Here is a 24573-nt window from a genome sequence, read left to right as displayed (position 1 = left end):
TGCGTATACCAACGGTATAAACGTCGACGTATGTGTACCGTATAGGTATAGGGAGCAGCTTGAGGCTCGGCATATAGTGGCGGTCAATGGTATAAAGGCTTGTCTCTCCGGAGGTAACGATTCGAACGAATCGGTCAGGAGAGTCCTGTAGCAAACAAACGATACTGGCTTCGGCGCAACATTATGAGCCTTGTTTTTGTCAACTCTGGAGGGTCGCTCCACAATTTCTTACCCGGGGTAGTAGTGATATTTTACCCCGGTAGACGGTCACCTTTTAAGCGTTTCACCGGAGGGCAACCGGGCGGCAGTTGCCCGCAGTGCAGAATTGCCATTTTCCGCTCTTCCACTCTCTCGCCCTCTCTCTCTTTCTCCTACCTTCCTCCCTCCCTCCCACCCTCTCGACTTCATCCCCTAATCCCACGGCTATAAATTAACCAGGACGGAAGTTCGATACGTTAGTTGCATTTGTCCACGGTTACAAAACAAAAAGAGATTAACGTATAGGCGAGAGCCAACGGGGCGTATCATACCTATATACAAGAATATACCTTTGCTTACCTACCTCGCCCGTAACATAATGTTGTATTTTGCCGACTTAATGCATCCAATTTCACACACTCTGATCGTAATAATTTCTCGTCGCATCCCGTAAGCTCAGAGATTATGAAGAAGAAATATTAGAAAGAATTACTTCAAAGGAGTCGCATTTCATAAGAGATGTTACGTTTCCTAGAATTTTTTACTCGATAACAGTTGAAACGAATGTCTCACCGATTATACAGTTTTATACTTACTTCGCCTCTGCACTCTCTCTCATTTTCAATTTAATAAAAACATGGAAAATCGCAAGGGGGTCAATGGATCGCAACTTATGTTAGCTTAGCAAACGCGTACGACTCCGCTCTCGTGTCGCGCTAACGAGCTCTATCGCAGAGAGTCGTCATCTTCACGTCACTCTTCGCGGAGCTCTTCACGTACAAGTGCGAAGCGCTTGCCGCCAAGAACGACGCCAAGCCCCGGGGTCATTTCGTCTTGAGTAACGTGCAACATACAGATGGGGATGTAACATATACTCGTCACAACCCTTCGCACTTTAGCTGCAACCACATTCGATGCTTCGTCCCTGTTGATTGTCTTTCGGGAGGTGTTTCAGCCTTTGTCGGTGTGGAGTTTAATTGCTTGTCGCTTTTATTTTTGACATCATTGTTGATGACGGATTTTTTATTACGTCCGAAACGGTGAAGGTGAAATAAATCAACGTGATACGTTGTCGGTGAAAAACTGGTCGAAATCTCATTATTTGAACGACAATCTTGCAAGGATTTTGAGATTGTTAGAAATTTCACAAGTCTTGAATCGATTCCGTGTATAATTGAGTGTTGAAATTTGAAAAATGAGACATCTCAGTATAATTGGAATTTCGTAATAGTAGCAAATGATTTGATCTTATTAAAATCAAACTCAAAATCGTCAATATTTCGTTTTCATTGTATTCTACTTATGTCCTCCGTTGAATTTTACAAATTTATGAATTATAGATCAACGTTAATTTGCTACAAAACCTTTAAAATTTACAAAGCCTGGCAAGGTTGGAAAATAGGCAAACAAATACTGCAACAGTCAAAAAATTACAGCTCAGAATTGAAGTTGAAGAAAATTCGGGACGCAGATTAGGATTCATGTTTTCAAACGGCGTTCTTCAAAGACGTTTGAAAAAATTGTAAAAGGTATTTGGCCGCAGGTTACGAACGTCCCAGCTGTATAAGAGAATCGAGAGAATTGCATTTCGTCCCTTCCCGTATACTTTGGTGGGTGCCGTAAATCACCAAAATCTGTGGCTAAGCATCCGAGTCCCTCGTTCCGAGACGAAAGGGCGTGAAGATCTCTCGAGCACAAAAGTAATGAAATGCTTTGAAAAAGCCATCCCTAATACGGGAGCCCTAATTTTCACTCCAATTTCTTGGTCGTATAACTCGCTGCCAGCATTACCGGAATCTTTTGGAAATCGTAAACCTTCATTTCCATTGCCCCTGCGTCTTCCGGGAGCTTGCGGTGAGAGTTAAGCTTTACAGTCGTGATATAAATAAAAATCATATCCTCTTAAACTTTTATTCAATGAATTCTCCGACAATTTCATTTCTTTGAGTTGAACATTTTTCGAAACTACCGAAACTATCCACAATTTACGAGGAATTTTTCAAATTCACTTGTATTCAATCCCTTGGCACACAGCTTTCAATTATATGAAACATGTTTCTCTTCAACGTATTTAGATGTTATACAAGTTTATTAAATTCAGGAAAAGAATCAACGACAGGAAATAAATGATTATTAAAAATTATATCGATGAGCCGAACAAGTTACTTCACATCAACAATAATTTTCAGAAGTTACTCTCCCGAGGTATTAAAATTTTGAAGCTTAATATTCATATGTTTATAACTTTCTATATAATATTGAGTAATAAGTCGGAGTAAGGAATCTGTAGCATTTTGGAAAGTTTTTCGGCAAGGAACCATTTAGTGACCAATTAGCAATGTCGCAAGTATCAAAGGCTGTGTGAAATTAGATACGGTGAAAATGACGATGATATGCGATTCTTATACAAATATAAACTGAAGAAATGTAAATCGACTAATATTAGTCGCTTTAAAAACCCTGAAACACAAGTCTGTTATTTAGTTGCTAAAGATTTCCCAGTTTGTGTAAAAATTATCTAAAGTGTGAAAGAATTATTCGCAGTTAAAACATGACAAAAATGTAATCTGTCCGTGCGATAACAATTGGCATTGATACGTGTACTATTTATACATGAACCAATACCACTATAGATCATTCAATATCACGACGGAGAAAAATTATTTATTTTTCAAAAAATAATTACACCATAATTGAATGTGTACTCTAAGCACTTGCAAGTTTTAATTATCATCGGCGCCCGCTAATTGCAGACTTCATAATCCACTCGATGTATAGCATATAGAGACGTATGAAAAATTTAGCAGCAATTATACTGCTGAAAACAACGTGAGTACAATGAATACAAAAAAATGGTCACATCACCGCAACCGATTGCAAAGACTGATTTTCACCCGGAAAGAAAGAACTACACTGTAAAGCAAAACGGTAATTGGTGCAACGAAATATTACATTGCGAGTTGTTAAAAAAAAAACAAAAAAAACAATAACAATTTTGTGGCAGCTAAAAAATTTTCACGAGGCAACGAAAGATTTTTAACGTTGTGAATAAGAAAAACAAGAATACGTCGAAAAATAATTTCTTCTTTTCCACAACCCAGAAAGAAAACATTCGTTTTGCCGAACAGTCTTTTTTCTCGTTGTCAGTATATTTGCATTACTTTTTTCTTTCCTCCTTGCGTCCATCCTCCAACTTTTTTTTCTCTCTCTCTTCTTTCGACGTCCCTTCCGCGTAAAGCAAAGCGTTAAAGGCTGTTAATAGCCTCGTCGTAAAATTGAATGGTATTTTTTTCACAGACAGTTATATTTTCAAACGTGCAGATACAAAAACTAATATCGGCAGTAAAGCGGAACGGCGATGCTGGTAGCATCGCGGGCGCCTTATACCTCGACGTATATTTATTCGTGGAATGAACAGGATTTTAACGTAATAAAAATTTATCGCCTTCGCGGATCGGTTGTTCCGAGGAATGACGCGCGTCTCTTTTAGCAGAAGGCCCCGTCAGGCGTCGCGTCGGCACGCGATCCCGACTCGAAGGGAGGTTTCGCGAACTTTTGGAGATGGTGATCTTCGCTCATTCCCGGCTCCTGCTACCGAGGAAATGCAATAATACAAGTCGTTTTAGTCGGCGACAAGGCGGCGCGCCTTGTTCCGGTACCGCCAAGCTGCCTCTTTGTTTCCTACTCGGAGAGCAAGGGCGCTCGTCGACCTTGTTCCAAAGCCTTAGCCGAGATTACGCCCTTATTTACATAAACTAAGTTCATTCTTCCATCTCATTTCTCGAGACCGGGTCCGCAGACTCCCTGCCGCCCTTTTCCTACCCCTCTCACTCCTCCCACGCCCCAACAACCGACCTCTTTCTTCTCCACCCTCCGACTCTTCGAAACCCCTACCGGAAATACCTTGGCAGGGTACTGTTCGAATACTATGATAGTATAATAGATGCCTGCGACCACGCGAAAAAGACCGTGACTCGAAAATTGCAGGCATGCGTACGTCACTGTGCCTGCGATTTCTCGCGCCGATATTGAAATCCGAATCGCACGCCATACGTAATTGTGTATGTATATATTGTTTCGTTGTTTAACGAGACGAGATATTGCTTGTGGAATAATGAATCTTCCGAAGACAACTTGGAGCAGAGGCCGGTGGAAACAAGAGGGTATAGGTTGTTGAAGAGGGGAACAATTTATGCGTTGATTGTTTCTCTCTTTTAATTACTGAATTATTTAAATCCGACTCTTTATTCCAATTGCCAAGCATTATTTAGTCTCGTCATTGCATCCGTAATGTCGGAACGACGCCCCGTAACGTAGATTACGGGATTAGATAAAATTATTATACGCTGAACGCGGAAGCTTAAACAGCTAACCCCGACCCCCGTATATACATACACAGTATATACGTATACGCCAGAAGTGGGGTGGATATGTATACTACATGCACAATTGAGCCAGACGGTGTTGCTGATCAAAGGTAATCCTTGTCGTGTTAATGTAGGCTGGTACGCGATAAAACTTCCCCTACAAATATAACAGTTTTGACACGTTGATACCGCTTCTTTGTTTACGCCCTTCTGAATCGAATAATGAAAGTGTAATTTTTCACGTTCACGGTCGTGGTAATAAAACCAAAAACCATTACAACCTGTTTTTTGAAGTAGCTACCAACCGTATGCGGGAAAATAAATGAATTTTTGAAAAATTGTGACAAAACTGACAAAGCCAATGCAGAAAAGACTCTGTTCGGTTTAATCCGAGTAACTTTTAAGCACAACAATGGCCACTAATAGGCAGGATACTGTGGTTCAACTCTTTAACAGGTGTGCGGTGTAACAATAAAAGATGCAAATATATGCGGTGCTCACGAAAATTAATATGTAATATATGTTTATGTATATGCTTTTGACGCAACCATCAGCATATTAACAAGTATGTATACATTATATACTCGTATGTATACAGACGTGCCGTAAGCGTGAGAACAGAGGCAACGTTGTCTGACGGGCAACTTGACAGAATATCCCCACCGTCGACTTTATATATTTCATAAATAGTCGCTGAGCCCACTCCGTATTTTCAAACTCGTTTTCGTGGAAAACGTTTGGAGTTTGTTGGGTGGTACTTGGGTGGCCTACCCTCAAGTTTTAGTAGTACAGATATGATTCCTTTGGAATGATGAAAGGCGGTGAAAAGTTTTTCATGCCTTTTCTTCTCTCTGCCTTGAAACCTTGAGATCACGTATTGGACTACAAGCCAGATCTGCCGTATTGATTCTACCGGCTTATACGAGCATTTCTCCTGAATCCGTCAATAGTTACCGGAAAACGGGACAATGATCAGTCGGCTGAAATATTTTTAATTACGATTTGGACTGAGTAAGTTATCAGTAGGAGAGAATGCTTGAAATAAACGAGATAAAGAATTGAAAAGAATAAAATCGACCTGTTTCGAGCTACTGTCTCATAGATTGACGACTGAAAAAGAGGAGAAAGATTTGCTTGGAAATGTCAAATGTTAACGCGCAATGATTTTCACAAGAAAAACTTTTATAGGATTCAAAGTGAGGGAGAGGATGGATCAGTCGTGGCGGTGAGGGGTGAATTTCAGCTAGAAGGTAAGTACATATCTCGCAGATGAATACAGCTTTTTCGACTCTCCATAGTCGAGGATACTCGTTATTAAATTTTTCCACGCTGGTATAATGACGTGTAATATGCGCGCATCGAAGCTACACCCATTTATATTTCGCGAGACAGAAATGTTCTGATTATCCTCGACATCGCGAAATGTTTAACATGAACCGCGAGCTATGCACGTACACGTATGATACTGTGTACCCTATACGAGAGACGGGAATAAACGAAGTGGAAAGCCTGGTGGTGCACACATAGAAGAGCGTGTTCGAAGCAAAGACTTCATTGTGCGCATAGTTTATTCAGCGGTCTTGAAACGCGAATGAGAATTTGCTGCAGGTACGCTGCGCGGTCGAAATATCCGTGCAGAGTGTTTATTTACGCGACGCGGAAGAGAGCCGTTGTCAATTCGCCGGAGTTGCATCTCCGTCAGCGTTTACGGATCGCTCAAAGTTACGGGATAAATGATCGATAAGTGATCAAGCGAAAATTGACTGTGCGACAAGCGAGAACGCTGCGCGCTTCGCTTCCGAGCGAAGGGGAAAAACGTGAGATATCACCGGAAGCGTCGAGGTTTGTTGTTTGAAAAGAGAAAGAATTAGGAATTCATGAGGACGAAGAAGCGGAGATGGATCCTGGAAGGATTCATGGGAAAAAAAATATCTCCGAAAGAATTTTAGGGGTTGACTGCGGAGTAGAGGAGATTTAGATCCCTCGCATCAAAATATCTCGCGTTCATCTCCGGAGGTATTTCGAAAGAAACGTTGCCGCGGTTCCTTCGGCTTGATCTTTATACCTACTCAACGGCAAACTCTCCAACGGAATTGTGCGGAGAACAACGAATTGACGGAGAGTTCATCCGTTGGGAAAAAAATAAAAATAAAAGTACGCTACGCGAGCTTTCAAACTTTGAGCACAATTCTCGCGGAAGTGCACTTTTGACAGCCTGAACTTTCCCATTACGTGGTCAGGACGACTGTTTGCCCGGTAATGAATCTCTCGTGTGAGGCACAGCCTCCGAAACTCTTCTCAAAAGTGCAAAATTGAGATAAAGAGGGGAATTGAAGAGAAAAGAAGAACGAAAACGGGATACAAAACGAAAAAAGAAAAACGAACGAACAAACGAACAAACGAACAAAGAACCTTTGTGTCAATTAAAACCGTCGCCCCTTTGGGTCGATCGGGTATTGTCGATGCACGGATCACATCATTGAACGTGTTTCAATTCAACGTCGTTTGCTGGATCCGCCGATCATGTAGGTACGAGGACGACGCAGTGATCTGTATATTAATGGCCTCTCGTCAATACGCTGTATCACATTCAATGGGGCGCAAGCAGAACAATGCGGGCTGAAACCTATTGAACCAGTCAATTATGGATAGAAGCAACGCACTCCAAAACTGAAAAATTTTGAATTCATTTTGCTCGCGACTTGACTCTGCACGTTTGCGAGGCATCGTCCAAAATGACCCCAAGTGTTTTACAATTTCATTTTCTCACACTTGTCGTTCTGCGCAATCGATAAAAACTATTACGCAGCCCGTAGAGTGGCTGCTTGAAAATAACAGAGTTGATGAAAAAGGATGCGATGTAACTGCGAGATCTTCAGTTTATGATGTTCTACCCTCTTTCGTTGCCAAAAAATGTTCTCGGAACCACCGTGCACATTGATATGCGCACTTACTCAGGCGCACATTCATTCGCGTGCACTTGGCTACCGATGGAATTGAACCGTTGAATCTATATTCCATGGGCATAACAGGTTGATGCAAAGCTTTCACTCAGGTACGGAAAAGCCTTCCAAGTTCGATTCGAAAGTCGATATTCCCTCAGAGGAATAGAACGCGTGTGTATACGTTGTACGTTCGTACATATGCAATATGCATGTTTGTTGTTAGATATGTGAAATTTGTTTTCATTGTCAACTGAACGCAGATTGTTTACTATAATATTTTTCGCTACCTATGATACCGTCAGAGTTTAAGTTTAAAAGTTTTTCGTGTTCCTTGATAATGGCTCTGGTAATGATTTCACATTGATATTATTTGTTTTGCGAGCTGTAGATATTGTTATTAAAACTCGTTACCACCTCCAGACACGTAACTTTTCACATACCATGACCGAATTGACCGAAAAATTTTGCGCTAAAATGTATTCTCGTGCGAAACGAACGACTCAAAATAGTGTCTCGAAAATTAGGCGGGAAGAACTTGCAGCGCGAAACGCAAAAGTAGATTCGAACTTCCCTCAAATCCTGAGGCGCCACCATCGATTGACACCTCCGATAAAATTGTTTTCAACGCACCCGACAAAAGGATGATTTTCCCATGCGAAGGGTGAAGAATAAAAGTTTGCGACTTGTACATTTTCCACGTATGAAAAAATTCACTCCCATTTCTCGAACATTGGAAAGAATTTCTCGAAAAGGAGAGAGTCTGCGACGTTACCGACTTTAACTGAACCGCAATTTTCACTTAAAAAATGAAAACACTGACCTTCCACGCGAGGTGCGGAAGTTAGGACGACAGCGAAGGCTGCGGCGAGAAATCGGATCGGCGACATCCATCTAGAAGTTGAACACACGAAACGACAACGACACTTGGCGCGCCGGGGCCTCGGAGCGTACTGACGGAAGCGCTCAGCACGAGGGGGCGAAATCGCGATCCTCTTCTCCTTCTGTGTTAAGGCAACTCGCATGCGCTCAGGGTTCACGTGCCCTCCGCCATCGCGACTCCGGGACCCGCCTTCCTCGTAGAGCCGAAGCCTCGGACGGACACGGCAAGCTCTCTCGTCGGCCATCCCTTGACCGTCTTCGGCCTCCGCTCCACTTGGCTGCTTGCAAGCTGCAGGAGCGCCAGGACAACGACCAACAATAAGTACCTACTACTCGCAGTCGCGACCGTCGGCGACGCTAATGGACACCCTGCTTCGCGGGGTGCTGAAGGGTGATTTTAAACCGGGGTCAACCTCGCCGGTGCAAAGTTTCTTCCTTTCGGACCAGTTTTTGAAAAACGCAATCCGCTCGCGAGAGCGAAACCCCATTACCAACCGGAGGGATAGGGTTCTTGTAACGCCTCTCTCTCTTTCTGCATCAAACTTTCTCGAGGTTCTTCTTGTTCCGAACGGCACCGTCTTATTCTTCCTTTATTTTTATCACTTTTCTGTCGCCAACTTCCTCGCCCTGCACAGACGTTTCGACGATCGTCTATGCGAGAGACCTAACGGAGGCTGCGCGGAGACGCGGCTGAACCGAGGAGAAACTGAAATTGAATAAAAACTAAACTACTTTGAATAACGGAGTGCACGTAATACAGGGAAGACCAGGGCAAAGTGGCCAAGCGGGAATAAGCGCATTTTCTCCGCACGATTACGATTCTTTCTCGTTCTGACAATCGCGTGATTCAATTATTAATCACCTTCTAAATAAAAGCCATAGGTGTCATTTTATATGTGAATAAGTGTTGGTAATGATTATAAATATTCCAAATTGTTTGAGACCGTTAAGAAATGAGACAGTTGAAATTTAATGGATGTTTCTGTACAGCTGAATTGGTTGACCTAATTATATTCTGGTCAACCCTTTCAGTCACAGTGGGATGCTCAACGTCCCACCTCAAAAATTGCCGTGTCCCAGCCTTATCGCAGTTTATCTCCAACTTCGAATGATGTTTGTTACTTCGAATGACTATTAAAATATGGAAAAATCTAATTTCCGCCACAAAGGATGCGCTACCTTGGATTTAGAAATGATCTAATTCTGACTCAAGATTCGTCATCAGCGACCCCAAAATCCCCCAGTAACAAAATTCAAGTTAAAATATTGAGTTGAGAAACGTATGACTGAAAAGGTGAAATTGTTGGGCAAGAATTCAGGAAACTCACGAAAACGGTGTACAGCTGCTTCCATTATTAAAAATTCGCTCGCTAGCCGCAGAGACAATTGCAAAATATATAAACAGCAGTACTTATAGAATTGATAAATATCCGAATATCATCGGGCATCCAACATTTGTGATTGAATGGCGTATAGTTGAAGAGTGAAAACTATTTTACCGGACTAACACGTATGCGAGGGAAATTGCAGCGAGAGCCGAGCTCCGTTGGGCATCGGATAACGGGGTTGCAGAGCGTAGAATCGGCAATGTATTATTTCAGTACTTGCAATTCCAGGCTCCTCCGTCAGAGTTGGTCCAATTTATAGGAACGAATTCGATATTCTAATCTAGTTTAATTTTATCTGTGTAATGCAGCATTGCCAAAGAACGTACAGTTTTCGTACTCCAGGGCTCGTCGCGTCGCGTCGGGCTCTCGTACGCGTTTATTGCTAGGGTAAACTCGTTACAGGCAGCTGTACCCTCGCTACCCGTGGCATGCCTTCGGGGAGTTTGGATTTGCATCGTCGCTCGGAAAATGTTATTTTCACATTTCATCAGGCTGACAAGCGTTGTGTGGCTCCCGTACGCTCGATTTAATTTATATTTTTATTTTTTATTTTCATTAGTTTACTTCATTTTTCATTTCGTGCTACGCTGCAGCGAACGGGTGCCGATAGATCCGTGCACGCTTGCAAGCTCTTGGAAGATTTGGAAACATCTTCGCGTCGATGGGAATATGGAAGGAATAAGGTTATATTACGTGCTTAATATTTTACCCGAATCCAGATTCTGCAGCCTTGTGCTATATAAGGGAGAAAAATACATAAATACACGTATACGGCACATTTGTATTTACCGCGTGTCGTTAGAATTGACGCGTTATCATTATTAAGTGTTTACCGAAAGCTAATGTCGCATGTTTGCTAAAAATATTTGATATAAAAACGTGCAGAAGGGACTCGAGGTTGGAGCGCGCGGTGTAATATTGTTGTATCAACGTAGACCGCGGTGAAATTAATTGGCAAAAGTGTTTTTATAGAGATATTTTTATAGCCCGGACGCGTAAGATATTTCGTGACACTACAAGCCCATAAACATCCACCAAAAATCGATCCCTCTCCCCTGCTCTAAGCCGCGATAATATAATTCCGGCTAACTTTCCTGATCATCGTGTACGGGAACTGCGGCAAAATGACTAGTCGTTAATTTCCTCATTTCGCTACGTCGTATCGCTACATACGTAAACTTGCCGTCGAAAGCAGAGTCGATGGATCCTTTCACAGATCAAATAAAAGCTCTGGAAAATTCTTCGCGAAACTGAAAAAATTTACCTGGCAAAAGCGCGAAAGTTTCGAACATTCGTATTATAATTAATTGAATCACCTCGCGTATCTTGCAGCTTTCTCTCTCTTAATTTTCCGCTCCTATTGCTATCGCAGATTAGACTCGGGATGTGCGCAGGTGTCGGCGAGGTCTTGAAGTTGTAATTGGCAGTGCGGGAACAATGGGACCAAGTCTATCGATCTTGGGCTATACCGATCTATTGGGATACCACGGAGGTGTATTGTCGAGTTATCTTAGGTGTAAATCAGCCCGGTGAATAGAGATATGCAATTCGATTTTGGGCTATAATTTTGAGGGGGAGGCTCACGGGGAAATATATGAATTATGCACAAATCTGTTACTTTCGGAAATCTTAATGGAAATTCTGGTCCTCGTTGTGCCTTTAGCCTTGCGGCAATTGATCAAGTTTCGCCGTAACTCACAATCAGAAGGACAATTGGAATATCAGTCTCATGGTTTTCACCGCCGCTCGAGAAGTTGAATGTGGTATTTTGAATATTGTTGTACGGGCTTCTACACTTTTTGAAAATGTTTCAAATTCAAAGGCCATTGTTGTTTCGGACAAAATCGAAGAATAATGTGAGTAATCTGCGATGAAAACATGAGACTCTTCTGGTATATGAAATGGAATACTATACTTTGATTTGTGCTGATTTCTATCGAAGAAAATCATTCACGTTAAAAGACGATACCCGCATTCGTGTTCCTAGACAGACGCAAGTTTAATTGAAAGTTTATTCACTTTTCGTAGTTCAGCCAGTGTTTTAAAACTTACCTTGGACTCCTAATTAAATTTCCATCTTTGCCTGGATCTCGAATTATTTCTCGATACATTGGCACGTGATCGTTTATTTTTTATTACGTGCAATTAAATCTCCGAGGACAAAATGGGATATAAGAGACAGCGGTGGGATAAGTTGAATCGTTAATCTTAATGCAAATGTATCTCCTGAATTATTCAACCCCTGTCCCGCTAAATTGCTGTTGCTATGAAAAGATTCTGATTTATTGACCCAATTATTATTGGTCAAACATACCGTGATGTTTTTTTTCCTCTAACTCACCGTACATGTATAATCGCTTCAAAATGCATTCTCTGATTAATTTTCCACTTCGTAACTTGCACAGGATCAAATGAAACGAGAACTTAAAAAGAACGTGTATATTATTGACGAAAGTTTGTGGAAGTTCACTTTACGCCCGGTCTTTGTAAGGGTGCCAGATAATTTGATTGGCATCGTACGATTGAGACAGTTGATTATCCGCCGCACTTTGATTCCCGGAAACCTGTTAACCTTTCACGATGGGTAGAGAAGATGTTGAATAGTAGGAAAACTGGCTGAATTGAGTCTAGCGTCATTCACGAATGAGAACTAACAATTTATCATAACCTGTAGAATTTTACCGAGTAAATTACGGTGTAGACTGGAGGTAAGGTTTGACCCATGGATGATAGCAATAACAACGGTATTCATTGAAATGGTAATTGAATCACGGAATGCCATTTCAATAAATTTAAATAGCACCAAAAGCAAAGAAACAAAGGTTGAAATGGGAGTGCCGCAGGGTTCAATTTTAGGGCCACTGCTTTTTGTTATATACATAAATGATATTTTCGATGAATTGCCACAAGGATGTATTGTTTCTTTTGCTGATGATACTTCGATAATTAGCACCGACTCAACTTGGGAGCAAGCAAGACTCAAAATGGTGAATTATTTAGATAAAATTGGAGACTGGCTCAAACGTAACAAATTAACTTTAAATGTAGAAAAAACTGTGTTCATCACTTTTGGGACTTATCAAGTCAGCATTCCGACAGAGTTCACAATTGCCATTAACGGGATGGAAATAAAGCGAGTACAGAGTACAAAATACTTAGGGGTTATCTTTGATAGTCATCTCAGGTGGAATTTTCAAATAGACCACATTATCAAAAAAACCAGACATTTGCTCTACGTTTTCTGGAGACTATCGCATTTCGCTCATAAAAAAATTCTGGTAACGATGTACCATGCACTTTTTGGAAGTATAGCTCACTACGGTATAATAGCATGGGGTGGAGCATACGGAAATGTAATGGATTCTCTAGAGAGGGTCCAGCACAGACTATGGAAGATAATTGCACGAAATAATGCTGATTTGATGGAACCTCTAAACATCCGCGAAACTTACACATTGGAGTCACTGCTATATCATTATGACGACTTGAAAAACAAATACACCCAATCGGGAAGCAATACTAGAAACAAAACCATTGCTATACCAAAGACCTCCAAAACTATAGGCTTTAAAAATCATGTGATTCAGGGAATAAAGAGCTATAACAGACTCACGCATGAGCTGAAAATATTAGAATGTAGTAAAAAAAATATAAAGAGGCAAATAAAGAGCTACCAAATATCACAGAGAAACTACTCAAGCACCGAAAAACTACAACAAAAATGATCATTTTATTTTATATTTTATATTATATTTTATTATATTATTATTGATCAATTTTCTTAGTTATATTATAAATAACTATTTTGTTATTTTTTCTCCGTCTACTTTCGCCAGTCCTGCGCACAGACATGCTAAATGTCTCTGCAGGGTATACATTATTGTCCTTGGGACTATTAGTCTTGAGTCAAGTATGTATATGATATAAATTACTGGTTTGAATAAATAAATAAGTAAATAAATAAATCAACACGAAAATTTTATGTATACACGCGGCTTGCAACGCGTTGTACACAAATTTGATGTCGGCTTTTTCATTCTACTATTTTGCATGAAGTATCAATTGACGACATTCATTTATATCCGTCATGCAATGAACTTCATTTCATGTTCTTTAGGGTGTTTGATGAAAAAAAAGATTTGCGATTTTCCATCGTTGCGCTGTCTAAGAGATTTGTTTAGGTTGAAAGAAAGATTTTGGGGGTGGATGAGCGTTTTACTTTATGTGAAAGATCGTCCTCATTTGATTTTTTACTTTTATTGACAACTTCACTTAATTTCTGAAGAATAATAGAATGAACAACGTAGTTGGTATAATACTCTCGTTTTACCGTTGCCGAATGATACTGAGTTTAGGGGTGAGATGCAGATAATCACGAAATCATATCTGCCTCGTGATCGAATACTATCGGTACCGATCAAGAGGCCAATTAGGATCATCGAGCTAAGCGAGATTCTGGGATTGTGGAAGACGCTGTGCTCTGACAACGACCTCACGTAATTCTGATAAATTGCAAGCAGAGTCTCTTCAGATTCACCCATGAATTCGCAGCAAATATCAGCAGTTCAGTATTTATACGCATATATCAATTTGTGGCAAAGAACAATTTTGTGTGAATTCCTAGCGAAGTCGAGATTCCGAACTTTTTCGGGGGAAAAATGTCACCACATCGCGGTGGTTAATTCTTGTTTGATTTTTTTTGTTTTTTTACTTTGACTTTCCACCCCGGACTTGGGGGTATCCATTGTAAAATTGAAGGCACGCCGTATGGGCGGTACGAAACAGCAGGTCATCCCTGAAACAATACAATGGTGTAACAATAAGCCCGATCCCGAATGACGTCGCTGCAGGTATTCTTCGCCGGACGAAACATTCAAAGCAAACAATTTGCCCGGCGTGACAAAAAGTTCACGGGGCCAAATGTAGGTGCAGCATTTATACCACCCGGTGATGCCGGCACTAAAAATTTCAACAATGGCCCGGTGCTACAGCTCAACTCCATTATCAACGCAAATGAAACCACCAATGGATGACTGCAGAGACGACGACGACGATGACGCGCCGGTCGGACCGATTTCAAATTGCTAGGCCATACCCGCGTATGGGCGAAACATCACGGAGCGTGAATCGCGCGTATTTTCACACCCCGTCATCGCCTTTCACACGTGGCAATGAGTAAAAATTCCTATACGTAGGCATGGTAACAGGCCGTCCACGCACGCCACGAAGGTATGTGCATACATCAATTACGAGAATTTCCACCATTCCCTATGCGTGTAATGGTTCAAGGGCCGAGTTTTCAAATCAGCAGCGACAAGCGACCCTCGCCGTTTATTGTGTTTTAAATTTCTTTCATTTCACCGAAACTGAAAATACTTCCAATGTTCCCTGAGAATTATTGGACACGTGAAATAATCACGCGATATTAATTCGCCTCCGAAGGCACTATGCCCTTGGCGCAATTGTAAGGGTATACAGAATGAAATCAAGTTCCATTGTATTACTCTTTCACCGCTGTAGCTCCTTTGTCGAAAGCGAGCTTCCTATGCCGAGAAACTACAATTCTCGCTGAGCCATTTGTCAACGGAAGTATAGCGCCTTTAAACGCCGTATGAGCGCGCGTCGTGACCGATATAATACAAGCGATATACAACCATAATGATTTAATTAATGTATTTTTGACATCATTCCATAAAGAATAAACGGGTGAGCTAGAGCCGCAGCTGCGACCGACGTTCTAGGTCATGCTCCGTGCAACACGTTCATTTATACCTGCCGACCGAGGAGAACCGAGAAGCACTTTTTTTTTTCTTTTTAACAAAATTAATATATAAAGCTTTGTCAATCCGGAATCGCCCGCCATTTGTACCCGACAACGAACATACGCGGGGCTCTCGCGTTCGATATAAGGAGAAAAGTACGTTACGTTGCTCAAAATTTCAGTCGCGCCTCACGTTTCACAGGCACATAGGTATACACTAACGACCAGAGTAGACTGACCATTTTTGACCACCTTAGAACCGTGTGTGGGCATCAATTGATACGTTTGTGACCACATTTATTCCGTGTAGATGAAAAATCTTTGGTTAGCTTCGATCGCTGTGAATTTTGATTTTCAAACAATTCAGTGATCTAAAGTTCCACTTGATATTTCCAGTAGAAGACGTTCTTGTTAATAAATCAATAACTCGATACATTTTTCGAACCAGGAACAATTGAAACGCATCACGTGACTGATAAAACGTGCCTTCGAGTCTTACGTGCAATCCTGTAGTATTTATTATTTTCAGTAATCTAGGATTTAATCGGCTCGAATTCAGCTTAGTGGTAGGTATAACTGCTGGCAAAGACTGTATCATCTCGAATAGCGAAATCGGTACTGAAATCGCCAGCTCTTCTAAAAGACCTCCATTTAGGGCACCTTCGGTTTTATATATACATATATATATATACCGCGTTGACTTTGCTGTCTCTGCGAAAACGCAATGACATAATGATAAAAAGACAATTCTACAATGGATCACAACGGATACGAGAGTTTGGAGCGGAAGTAACTTATGTTCGGTTTTCCTAATCGGATGTTCGACTAGCTTTTCCTGGATAATAGCTTTGCCGAAGGATTAGGGAGCGAAGAGGGCCATGGATAGCTTTCTTTATCGAATCGATAACTTCGTTTGATGGTCTCGATAAACTGTTTTCGTTGAGGCTGAATTTTAGACTTGTATAAGAGGGGCTGACGCAGCCGGATACATCCCCTGAAAAAGCTGATCACATTTAAAAAAGGAACTTTTTCACCTTTCGAGTAAACTCTTCGCTATATTACCGCGTTTCGATGCGATCTTATGTACAAATTCACCCCAAACAGGTTTGTTCCATCATTTTCATTTCAAAAACTTTAACCCACCGTACACCTTGCATACAAAATTACTGTACTGGACGCATACACTCACACCGCGCGGAATCGATATGAGCACAATCTTTCCAAATATTACGCTTCTTAGAGTTGCGGAGAAAATTAGCTGCTTTCCTTTTTGTAGAAAGTACGCGAACGGAACATGATTTTTTGATGAAAGTTCAAACCTGAACATCGAAAGCGCATTACCGCAAGTAGAGTAATTTTAGGGGCTACATATTCTGTTCGTAACAAGTTTAGTGTAGTGTGTGAAGTTTTCTCACCAGGAGAGTCGAACAGGCCGTGTGACATTAAAATTGGATAATAGCTATATATTTTTCATTGCTCACGAGAGGATTTATACATTTTGAACGAAAATCAACTCCGGCAACATAAAGTGCACCTTGCAGATCGTTCCTTTACCTGTTTCTTCCCTTCGCTTCGACGCTTTATACCCAGACGACACGCCCGAGCAACCCGATTAAGATTTAGATTCTACGACAACGGCAATTCTCGTTTGAAGCAAAACCTAATTTAGAATCGGTCGGAAGAGCGCATAACCCCGTTGGATTTCTGCATGGTCAGCGTATTATTGAAATAAATGTAGGGAAGGAAAGTATAATAGTAGCTAATGAAAATTATATCCGTTTGGTAATTCGCGCGAGTAAGTCTGTATAGACGTCGAAATGCCATCTGAAGCGCAAAATATATATAATATTTTATACATATATATATATATACACGATATATATCGATGATGAGGAAATCTCGTTTATTGCAAACATCAAGTTCCATAGGATCAATGTTTATAGATCCCATAAATATGATATTGCTCTCACAGCCTTATTACGAGTCTATATTGCCCTCGAGGTTCTTCGGCCTCCTCAGCGCGGCCAGGGCGTCTCCCAGTTTATTGTTTTTTTTCTTTTCCAACTCCGAGGAGAGGCCCCCTCCGTGTACCCACCGTGCAATTTTTACACCGACTATGAGGCTAAATATTTAATGCCGAGTCCCGCGGGCCACGAACCCGCTGCAACGGAAATTTGTATCGGTCGTGTAGCGTTACTTCTTCCCTGCAACTCAGACATGTGCAATTCTCGGCTCGCGTTTGTCTGCCCGAAAATCGTTCGAGTTGCTTTCAGTTATTCAGCCCCGTACGGCAGCTATAGCAGCGAAACTTGGAAGCATTAGAACCGAGCGGAAAGCCGAGGCTTCTGTAAAGGGCGTCGTCACAATGCAGGCTTAAACACCGCGATTATATTAACTAGAGCAATTAATTGTAAGTAGTTCCGATAGCATCAGGAGTTGATGCTGGAAATTCCTCCGCGTTATGCTCAGACATTCCTCGGATACTTGCCACGGCTTTCCGTAAAGCTCATGCTCCGGTATGCAGCGGGTATCTTAATCGCCATGGACCCGCCGGGATCCGAGACACTCGAGCCTCTGACTCATTCCGGTCAGTCACTTTTATCCCGAAACCCTTAGTCTGTCTGACGCTTCTCTTAGTCTTGTTTTCTCAGTTCCGAGCCTTAGTCCTACCCTCCGCTTTACTCGCTCATTTTATCTTCGTATATTTCCCATCAGCTGCGACTCACTCAATCCGTTTCGAAGGGCAGCTTTAAACGCCCCGCGACATTGACAAACGCACTTCTTCCCCCCTTTCTCCGCTTCCACGTTGTCTCCAATTTTCTATTTCTGTCCTTTGATGCGAGGAGAAAATTGCGCCGTTCTCACCCCTCGCCGCTCTGTTTATATCACCGAATTCTGTGTGTCCTTTGCTCGTGCCAACGACGAGGGTGCACGGCTTGTCCGTTGTGCCACGGTCCGGACGGGTCTCCGCCACCCGCGAATGCATTATTTATTATCTTCCGCTTGCCGTCCACTTGCTGTCCAATAAACTCCCGAGAAAAGTGTAGCTGCGATTCCGCCCAGGGAAGTTAAGAGACAATGGGTGATGATCGAGAGAGAAATGGGTATGATAAGAGGGTAACGGTGGAATTATCGACTGTAGACCAATCGGAAACCTGCGAGGTTTCATCCCAGATTCATAACGGCAGATGTGCGTTCACTCAACGCCGGTGTATTTGCAAATATAATTTAGATAGCTGCTGCAGCAGTCGATAAACCTGACGTAATTTAGCATTTCGTAACGCTTCAGGCGGCACAAAATTCCCTCGATAAGTGTTGGAGAGCTTTTTTGCTTTCATCCTACAGTCAGCGTGTATACACGAGCCATATGGCTCGACCCAAATTTTTTCAACCTTCCACGTAACAGTCGGTTTCTTCGTAGGCATCGATTCGCTCGTCTGCGACAGAAGAATGGCCGGGTGAATACGCGTGAAAAACTATACAAGGTAGCTGGCAAGAGTTCGCGATACGTATACGTAAGTTGTTTGAACTTGTTGTGCGGCCAATCAAATATAATTGAATTTATTTTTCTTTCGTCTTCTTCAATTGTGCCGAATCCCAAATGTCACCTTCGGTTAAACATGTTGTTAAAAATTGTGTTTTCTTTTATCGGTTGATATTTTTTATCAGACGAGTGAAAACGGCAAGTGTCCAAGATTCAGACTGGATATTTATATTTATAAATATCGCATCCTCGTCCTTGCGCAACGGAAGCTTTGAACACAGATTACACGATACTCGTCGTCCGTGTTCCTTTGTAGGTATCTCGTTCGAACTGAGATATGATTTGATTCGTGACTGACGGGTCTTTATCTTCACGCTGCGGGCGCAGCCGGAGTATTTACCCCAAGTTTACGGTCGCGTTCTCAGCTATTGAAAACGTGTCACGATCCGCGGGATGAAATTGTCCGCGGATCATTGACACATCAGCCCCAGGCCTGCGGTAATCAGTCGTGGTGAATTTTTGGAAATACCTAATATTTGGGAACGATAGGGCGACGATCACGTGTAACGATAGTCGTAATCCCAGTCCATTAACCTGACAGATGTAAACATGGGTAGTGATAGCGGTCTGCAAATTACCGCAGGAAACCTCGAGGGCTGTGATAGACAGGCTTGTACGCGGCCGATTAAGGGGAGATAATATGAGGGCAATTAGCTCGGAGTAATACTAGTGACGTCGAAAACACCTGCCTTGGCCAGGCCACGTGCCCGCGACACGTCACGTGATTTTTCTCAATTAGCTTCATCCGCCGTATAACCGGATATATCGGCGCGGCAGCGTCGCTCCGATGCTTTTCCACCGCGCCTCGGCCTCTATTGAATTTCAATCGTGCAATTTAATCGCGATATGGACGAACTTACCGCCTCGTAAATTCCGCCTCGGTAAACCGTGACGTTTAATTCCTTGGAAATTCCCGCATGAGCTGCAGTTATTCGTCATGGATAGCTGATGCGTCGTGACAGGGTTTCGCGCGTTTTTCGATCAATAGTTAGGTGAGTGTCCCAATTATCGACCTTTTTTGGTTGTATCTGTTCGATTCTTAGCTTTCGATCTATCGAAGTCCCAAGTCGATTCGACAATTTCCAAGGCATTAGTTGAACCAAACTTCAGTGCAATCATTACGTTCACCGGTGAGTTTTCTTTTTGTAAGAGTTCGCAACGCGCAGTCGATCGATTGAGTTTGAGTAACATATGTATCTGAGTTATCGTAAACGTTCCTTTAAATATTTCGATACACGCAATTGGTCATCCGTTGATTTGATTTTACAATTAGCGTCCTCTTGCCGGTGCTAGAAACTATATTCACATTTGATTACAGTAGGTTTACCGTTGACATTCAATTCGTAATTATCGAATGAATATGATATCATATTCGTTCAAATAAACGTGTGAGAGATCAGCAAATGAATTGGTGAAAATCTATCACCTTTGTGATTCACATTACTTTTAAATGTAACTCATTTCAGAACCGATATTGTAGAATATCGTTGGTGCGTGAGATCAAATTGTGTATTATTTTTTTTTCTTTTTTTTTTTTTGTATTTGAACAACTCTATTTTTCAAATCATTTCATACCTGCAGCTGAAACGTGCATCCTCAGATTACTTGATTCATTTTTAGTTTCATAGCTAGTATTTGAACACATCGCCGTAAGCTCATGCTGGTAATTACCGATGTTCGTTAAACTTATACGGTTGTAATATTGTTAGAGAGAAATATCGTGCAAGCCATTGGGCTCGCTTGTACGGCTAGTGAAAGTTTCCCTATCCATCATAAAATTTGTATTTATCCTCCCTTGTCTGGCCGAACGTGCAATAAATCGGCTACAAATTAACGTGCAGTTAAAACACGAACTCCCGCAGGTTTCAGGTCTCGTCCAACTATCACGCATATAACGTACTTGTATTATACCATCCAAATGCCTGGTTACAAATGAAAGCTTTCCAGTCGTTTGCCACTTACCTTCGAGTTTTCAATTTTATTCCACAAAAATTTTCCACTCGGAGTGAATTCCTGTGAGAAAGGTTTGAGGATCGCTAAGATAAGAATCACGCCGAAATACGTTAAGCCCTTGGGTTCGCGGTAGGTATCTACCGGAAATTTCACCCTCCGATGAAGTATGATAATTTTATGCTGAATGTGCAGACTGCGAAAATTGATCCGTTTGTAAGGTATTTATTTCATTCTATTTGCCAATTATCCATTCTTCGAGGAAACAGATACCTCAATTGTTCTTCAGAAGCCATAGAGTTACGGTGGGGTAATTTTAAACAATTGTTCCCTAAGTGCAGCTACCTTCTCCGGAGAGGCGGTAATAAAGTTTCAAGCGCCATTTAAATCCTTGACTTATTCGCAGCGACGTAACGTCAAACTCCTCTATAGATACGTTCCGACTTTTATTTCTCACTTCGATTTTCCCCGTGAAACGCGAGGAAATGCATTTTCCTCTTCGTTGCCTCATCTTTGTTTGCGTAACTGCTTGCAACGTTCTCTAACAAAATTGTACTTCTATCTTATTCTCCGCTTTTCGCTCTCTCGTTTACTGTCTCCTTGCATCTGGTTACACCGGATTCTGGAACCGCGCTGATTATACATCGAGTAGAAAACTTAGACAATCTAATCAATTCTATTCGAGAAAGTAAGGCACAGAGTAAATTGTTAGGTATGAGATAGATATATCCAGTGACACGATTTAGCTTTCTCTGCAGTTGTAATCCTCGGATTCAATCCAACGGAAATTCGAAGTTGAGGGCCATTCATCTTTCGACTCTTGCATTGATCGGAATGATGAATTTCGAACACGATTTCGATTCCTGCAAACATCGCGACGAGCGTTCATTTTTACGCCTCATATTTCTCTCAATACCTTCACCGACACGAATATAGAATTCGGCGGTACAGCTTTGTGACTTTTGCCAATAGAGGTTATTCCGCCCTAGGCTGCAGCAGTCTCGTCTAAACTGCGACTGATGTTGATGGTGGAATCCAGTTTCATGGAACTCGATGTACCATCTGCATTCGTAACATGTTGATTCTAAAAAAAAAAAATAGGATAAACATTCCCGACAGATTGTATTCCACCAATACATACCACGACTATTACAGTCCTAAGGACTGTCTACTTTTCTGCGATACGGTAGCCAAGGGTAAGAGGACTTGGATAAATCGCGACGCCTCCGAAAATCCGGCTTCACCGTTATTCGGGTGAGTTTCTCAGTCTGAACTTGGCAATGCGAAGTTATCGAGGACGAAGGGTTTTTCAGTGGGAGGGGGATAAAAGCGAAAACGGACACCGTGCATCGCGGCGATCGGCGATCCCTTGACCGTTAGGTTCCATCATTTGCCTTTCCACTTTGGGCCGGGCAGCGAAGATCGGCCGGACCTGCAGAGCCGAGAGGGCTCAGGCGTTGCCTATCAGGGGCAATCACTACACTGAAACAGTCGCCCAGATTCGATTGGGACCCGAATCCCATGTGGCAGCCAGCTATCACGTGACGAGAATTTTTCGCGATGCCAGCTCCCGGAGCTTCGAGGCTTCGCGATTTCGCCCGCCCCCTTCCGACTTCCGTTCGGGGTAGCTTCTACTTGCGGGGTAAGCATTCGGTTCGTGGCCAACGAAGCGAAGCACCGTAGAACCGGGGGGCAAGAAGGAAGAGAGGGCGTCGGGATCGACGGCGCGCTTCGCGATGGAGATTCACGAGGCACGAGGGTAATTAGCGAGAGTGCCGGACTGCCGTTAAATTTTTCCCATCACACGATGTTCGATTCAACTCTTATTCCTGTTATTCTTATCGTTACTTCTATAGTTGGTTTTTTCGGCCTCGTTGTAACTTACTCGATAAGCACTTCATGGCAAGCTGCACACGATTCGGTTATATTATAAACAAATTTCACAAGTCTGACGTAATCACTTTGGCAGTTTCATTAGTTTCATTGAAATTTTCTCTGATTCGATTCGTGGTATTTGTATGATTTGATTCTTTTCACCGTCAAGACGTCCAATTCACACGAAAGAATTTTCTTTACTACGGCTATAGGAATCTTTTTTTCAACGTAATCGTATAATGATTTGTCTGACAAGTTTTTTTCACAGATAAATTGACTACCGGACGTCTGCTTCTCGAGATACTCACGCTTTCGAAATCATCAACTCGCTGAGGATGGAGTCGTCAAGTATACTGATTTTTGAGGTCGTTTTTGATAAGTGGAAGATAACAGTATGATGTTTATACTGTAATCAGTGAAATGACAAAAAAAAAAAAAAGAATGAATAAGAATGCATAAATGAATAAATATAAGTGAAAATGATGTATTCAAGGCGTTACATATACGGCTTTACCAGCTTATGCAGAATTCATCTAAAAACGATCAATCAAAGGATTGCCTAAATCTACCTCAACAGTCAGAACTTTTTGCTCCCGATATCTATAACATATTTATATCGTACCCGAGGAACATTTCGTATTTAAAATAAGATGTTATACGTACGAATATTATTACATAACGTACTGTGGTTGAGTTGCCTCACTTATTTTCTCATTTTTCGTTGGTCTGAATCATTTTCATACGATGTTATCTTTCATTCAAATGTTGTTTGTTCTGTTGGATTGCCTCGAAATTCCATAAAAATCAGATCAGGGAAGGAAAATTATTTGTACCGTTCTCCGGAAATCTTGTTCAGTTGTTTTTCAACAAAACTGAGTTAAACTCATCGTTGACATCGATCCGTTCACGCATGTATAATACGAGTATACTGCACATGAGTGAGCTCGTTGTTAGACGTTACCGCATCCTGTCCTGGGTATATTACAGTAATATCATTGAACACGGCTAAAGACACTGGAGGAAATTTGGCGGGTTATAACTTCTCGACGTCTGCACTTCCCCACCCGGATGTATGTATAATAAACCTATGTAATGTAGTACGGTAGGTATATGTAGATGCGAAAGGTTTCGTGCCTACGTATGTAACGTACCAACTCACCCGAAGTGAAACAATATTTGCTGAGAAAATATTCAGAGGTGGGTAATAACAGAGCGCTGGGGAAAGCCAATTAGGTACGAACAATTAGATTTCGTTGATGGAACCGAAGATGCTGCAGAGGCCAGTCTCGTTGTCACTTCAATCGGGAATTAGATTACCTTGGACAAACTTTGATTCTCGCTCGGCGAGATTATTACTAAACTTTTCACATCGAGGACTCCATCTGGTATTCTTCATCCGCGGGAAAGCTACAATTTTAAAGTCATTAAAATTTCTTTGCGAGCTGCGAATTCACATTTTTGATGTATCATCTTAATCTTGTCACATGTACGTGTATACGGATCCACACTTACGTCCGTAGGCACACACCGCATACTTTTTCTAGATAATTATTTCCCTGCTCCGTAGAATTACACCTGGTTCTGAATTATTACACCGTACACGCCATGGTGAAAATAATTAGCGTAAGAGCATTATAACGTATAGCGTATTTTGAGAATAATCTTA

The 24573-nt window shown here is 41.8% G+C and overlaps 1 protein-coding gene across 2 annotated transcripts in view; it reads right to left on the bottom strand.

The window, feature by feature from the left end:
• The window catches only part of LOC124214489 (lachesin), a 147790-nt gene that overhangs the window by 57049 nt on the left and 66168 nt on the right, over nucleotides 1-24573 (bottom strand). The window contains exon 1 of one of the 2 annotated variants that reach the window (XM_046616791.2): nucleotides 8331-8444. The exons of the other annotated variant lie outside the window; for it this stretch is intronic. Within the exon in view, the coding sequence (XP_046472747.1) occupies nucleotides 8331-8397 (67 nt within the window). The 5' untranslated portion in view covers nucleotides 8398-8444. Of the gene's footprint in view, nucleotides 1-8330; nucleotides 8445-24573 lie in introns of those variants that run through there. 2 annotated transcript variants of the gene reach the window in all.

This window comes from Neodiprion pinetum, chromosome 3 (genome assembly GCF_021155775.2).
Source record: "Neodiprion pinetum isolate iyNeoPine1 chromosome 3, iyNeoPine1.2, whole genome shotgun sequence".
NCBI classification, from domain to species: Eukaryota; Metazoa; Arthropoda; class Insecta; order Hymenoptera; family Diprionidae; genus Neodiprion; species Neodiprion pinetum.
Note: the sequence above shows the minus strand (reverse complement) of the source record. Positions and strands in the feature narration are given on the sequence as shown.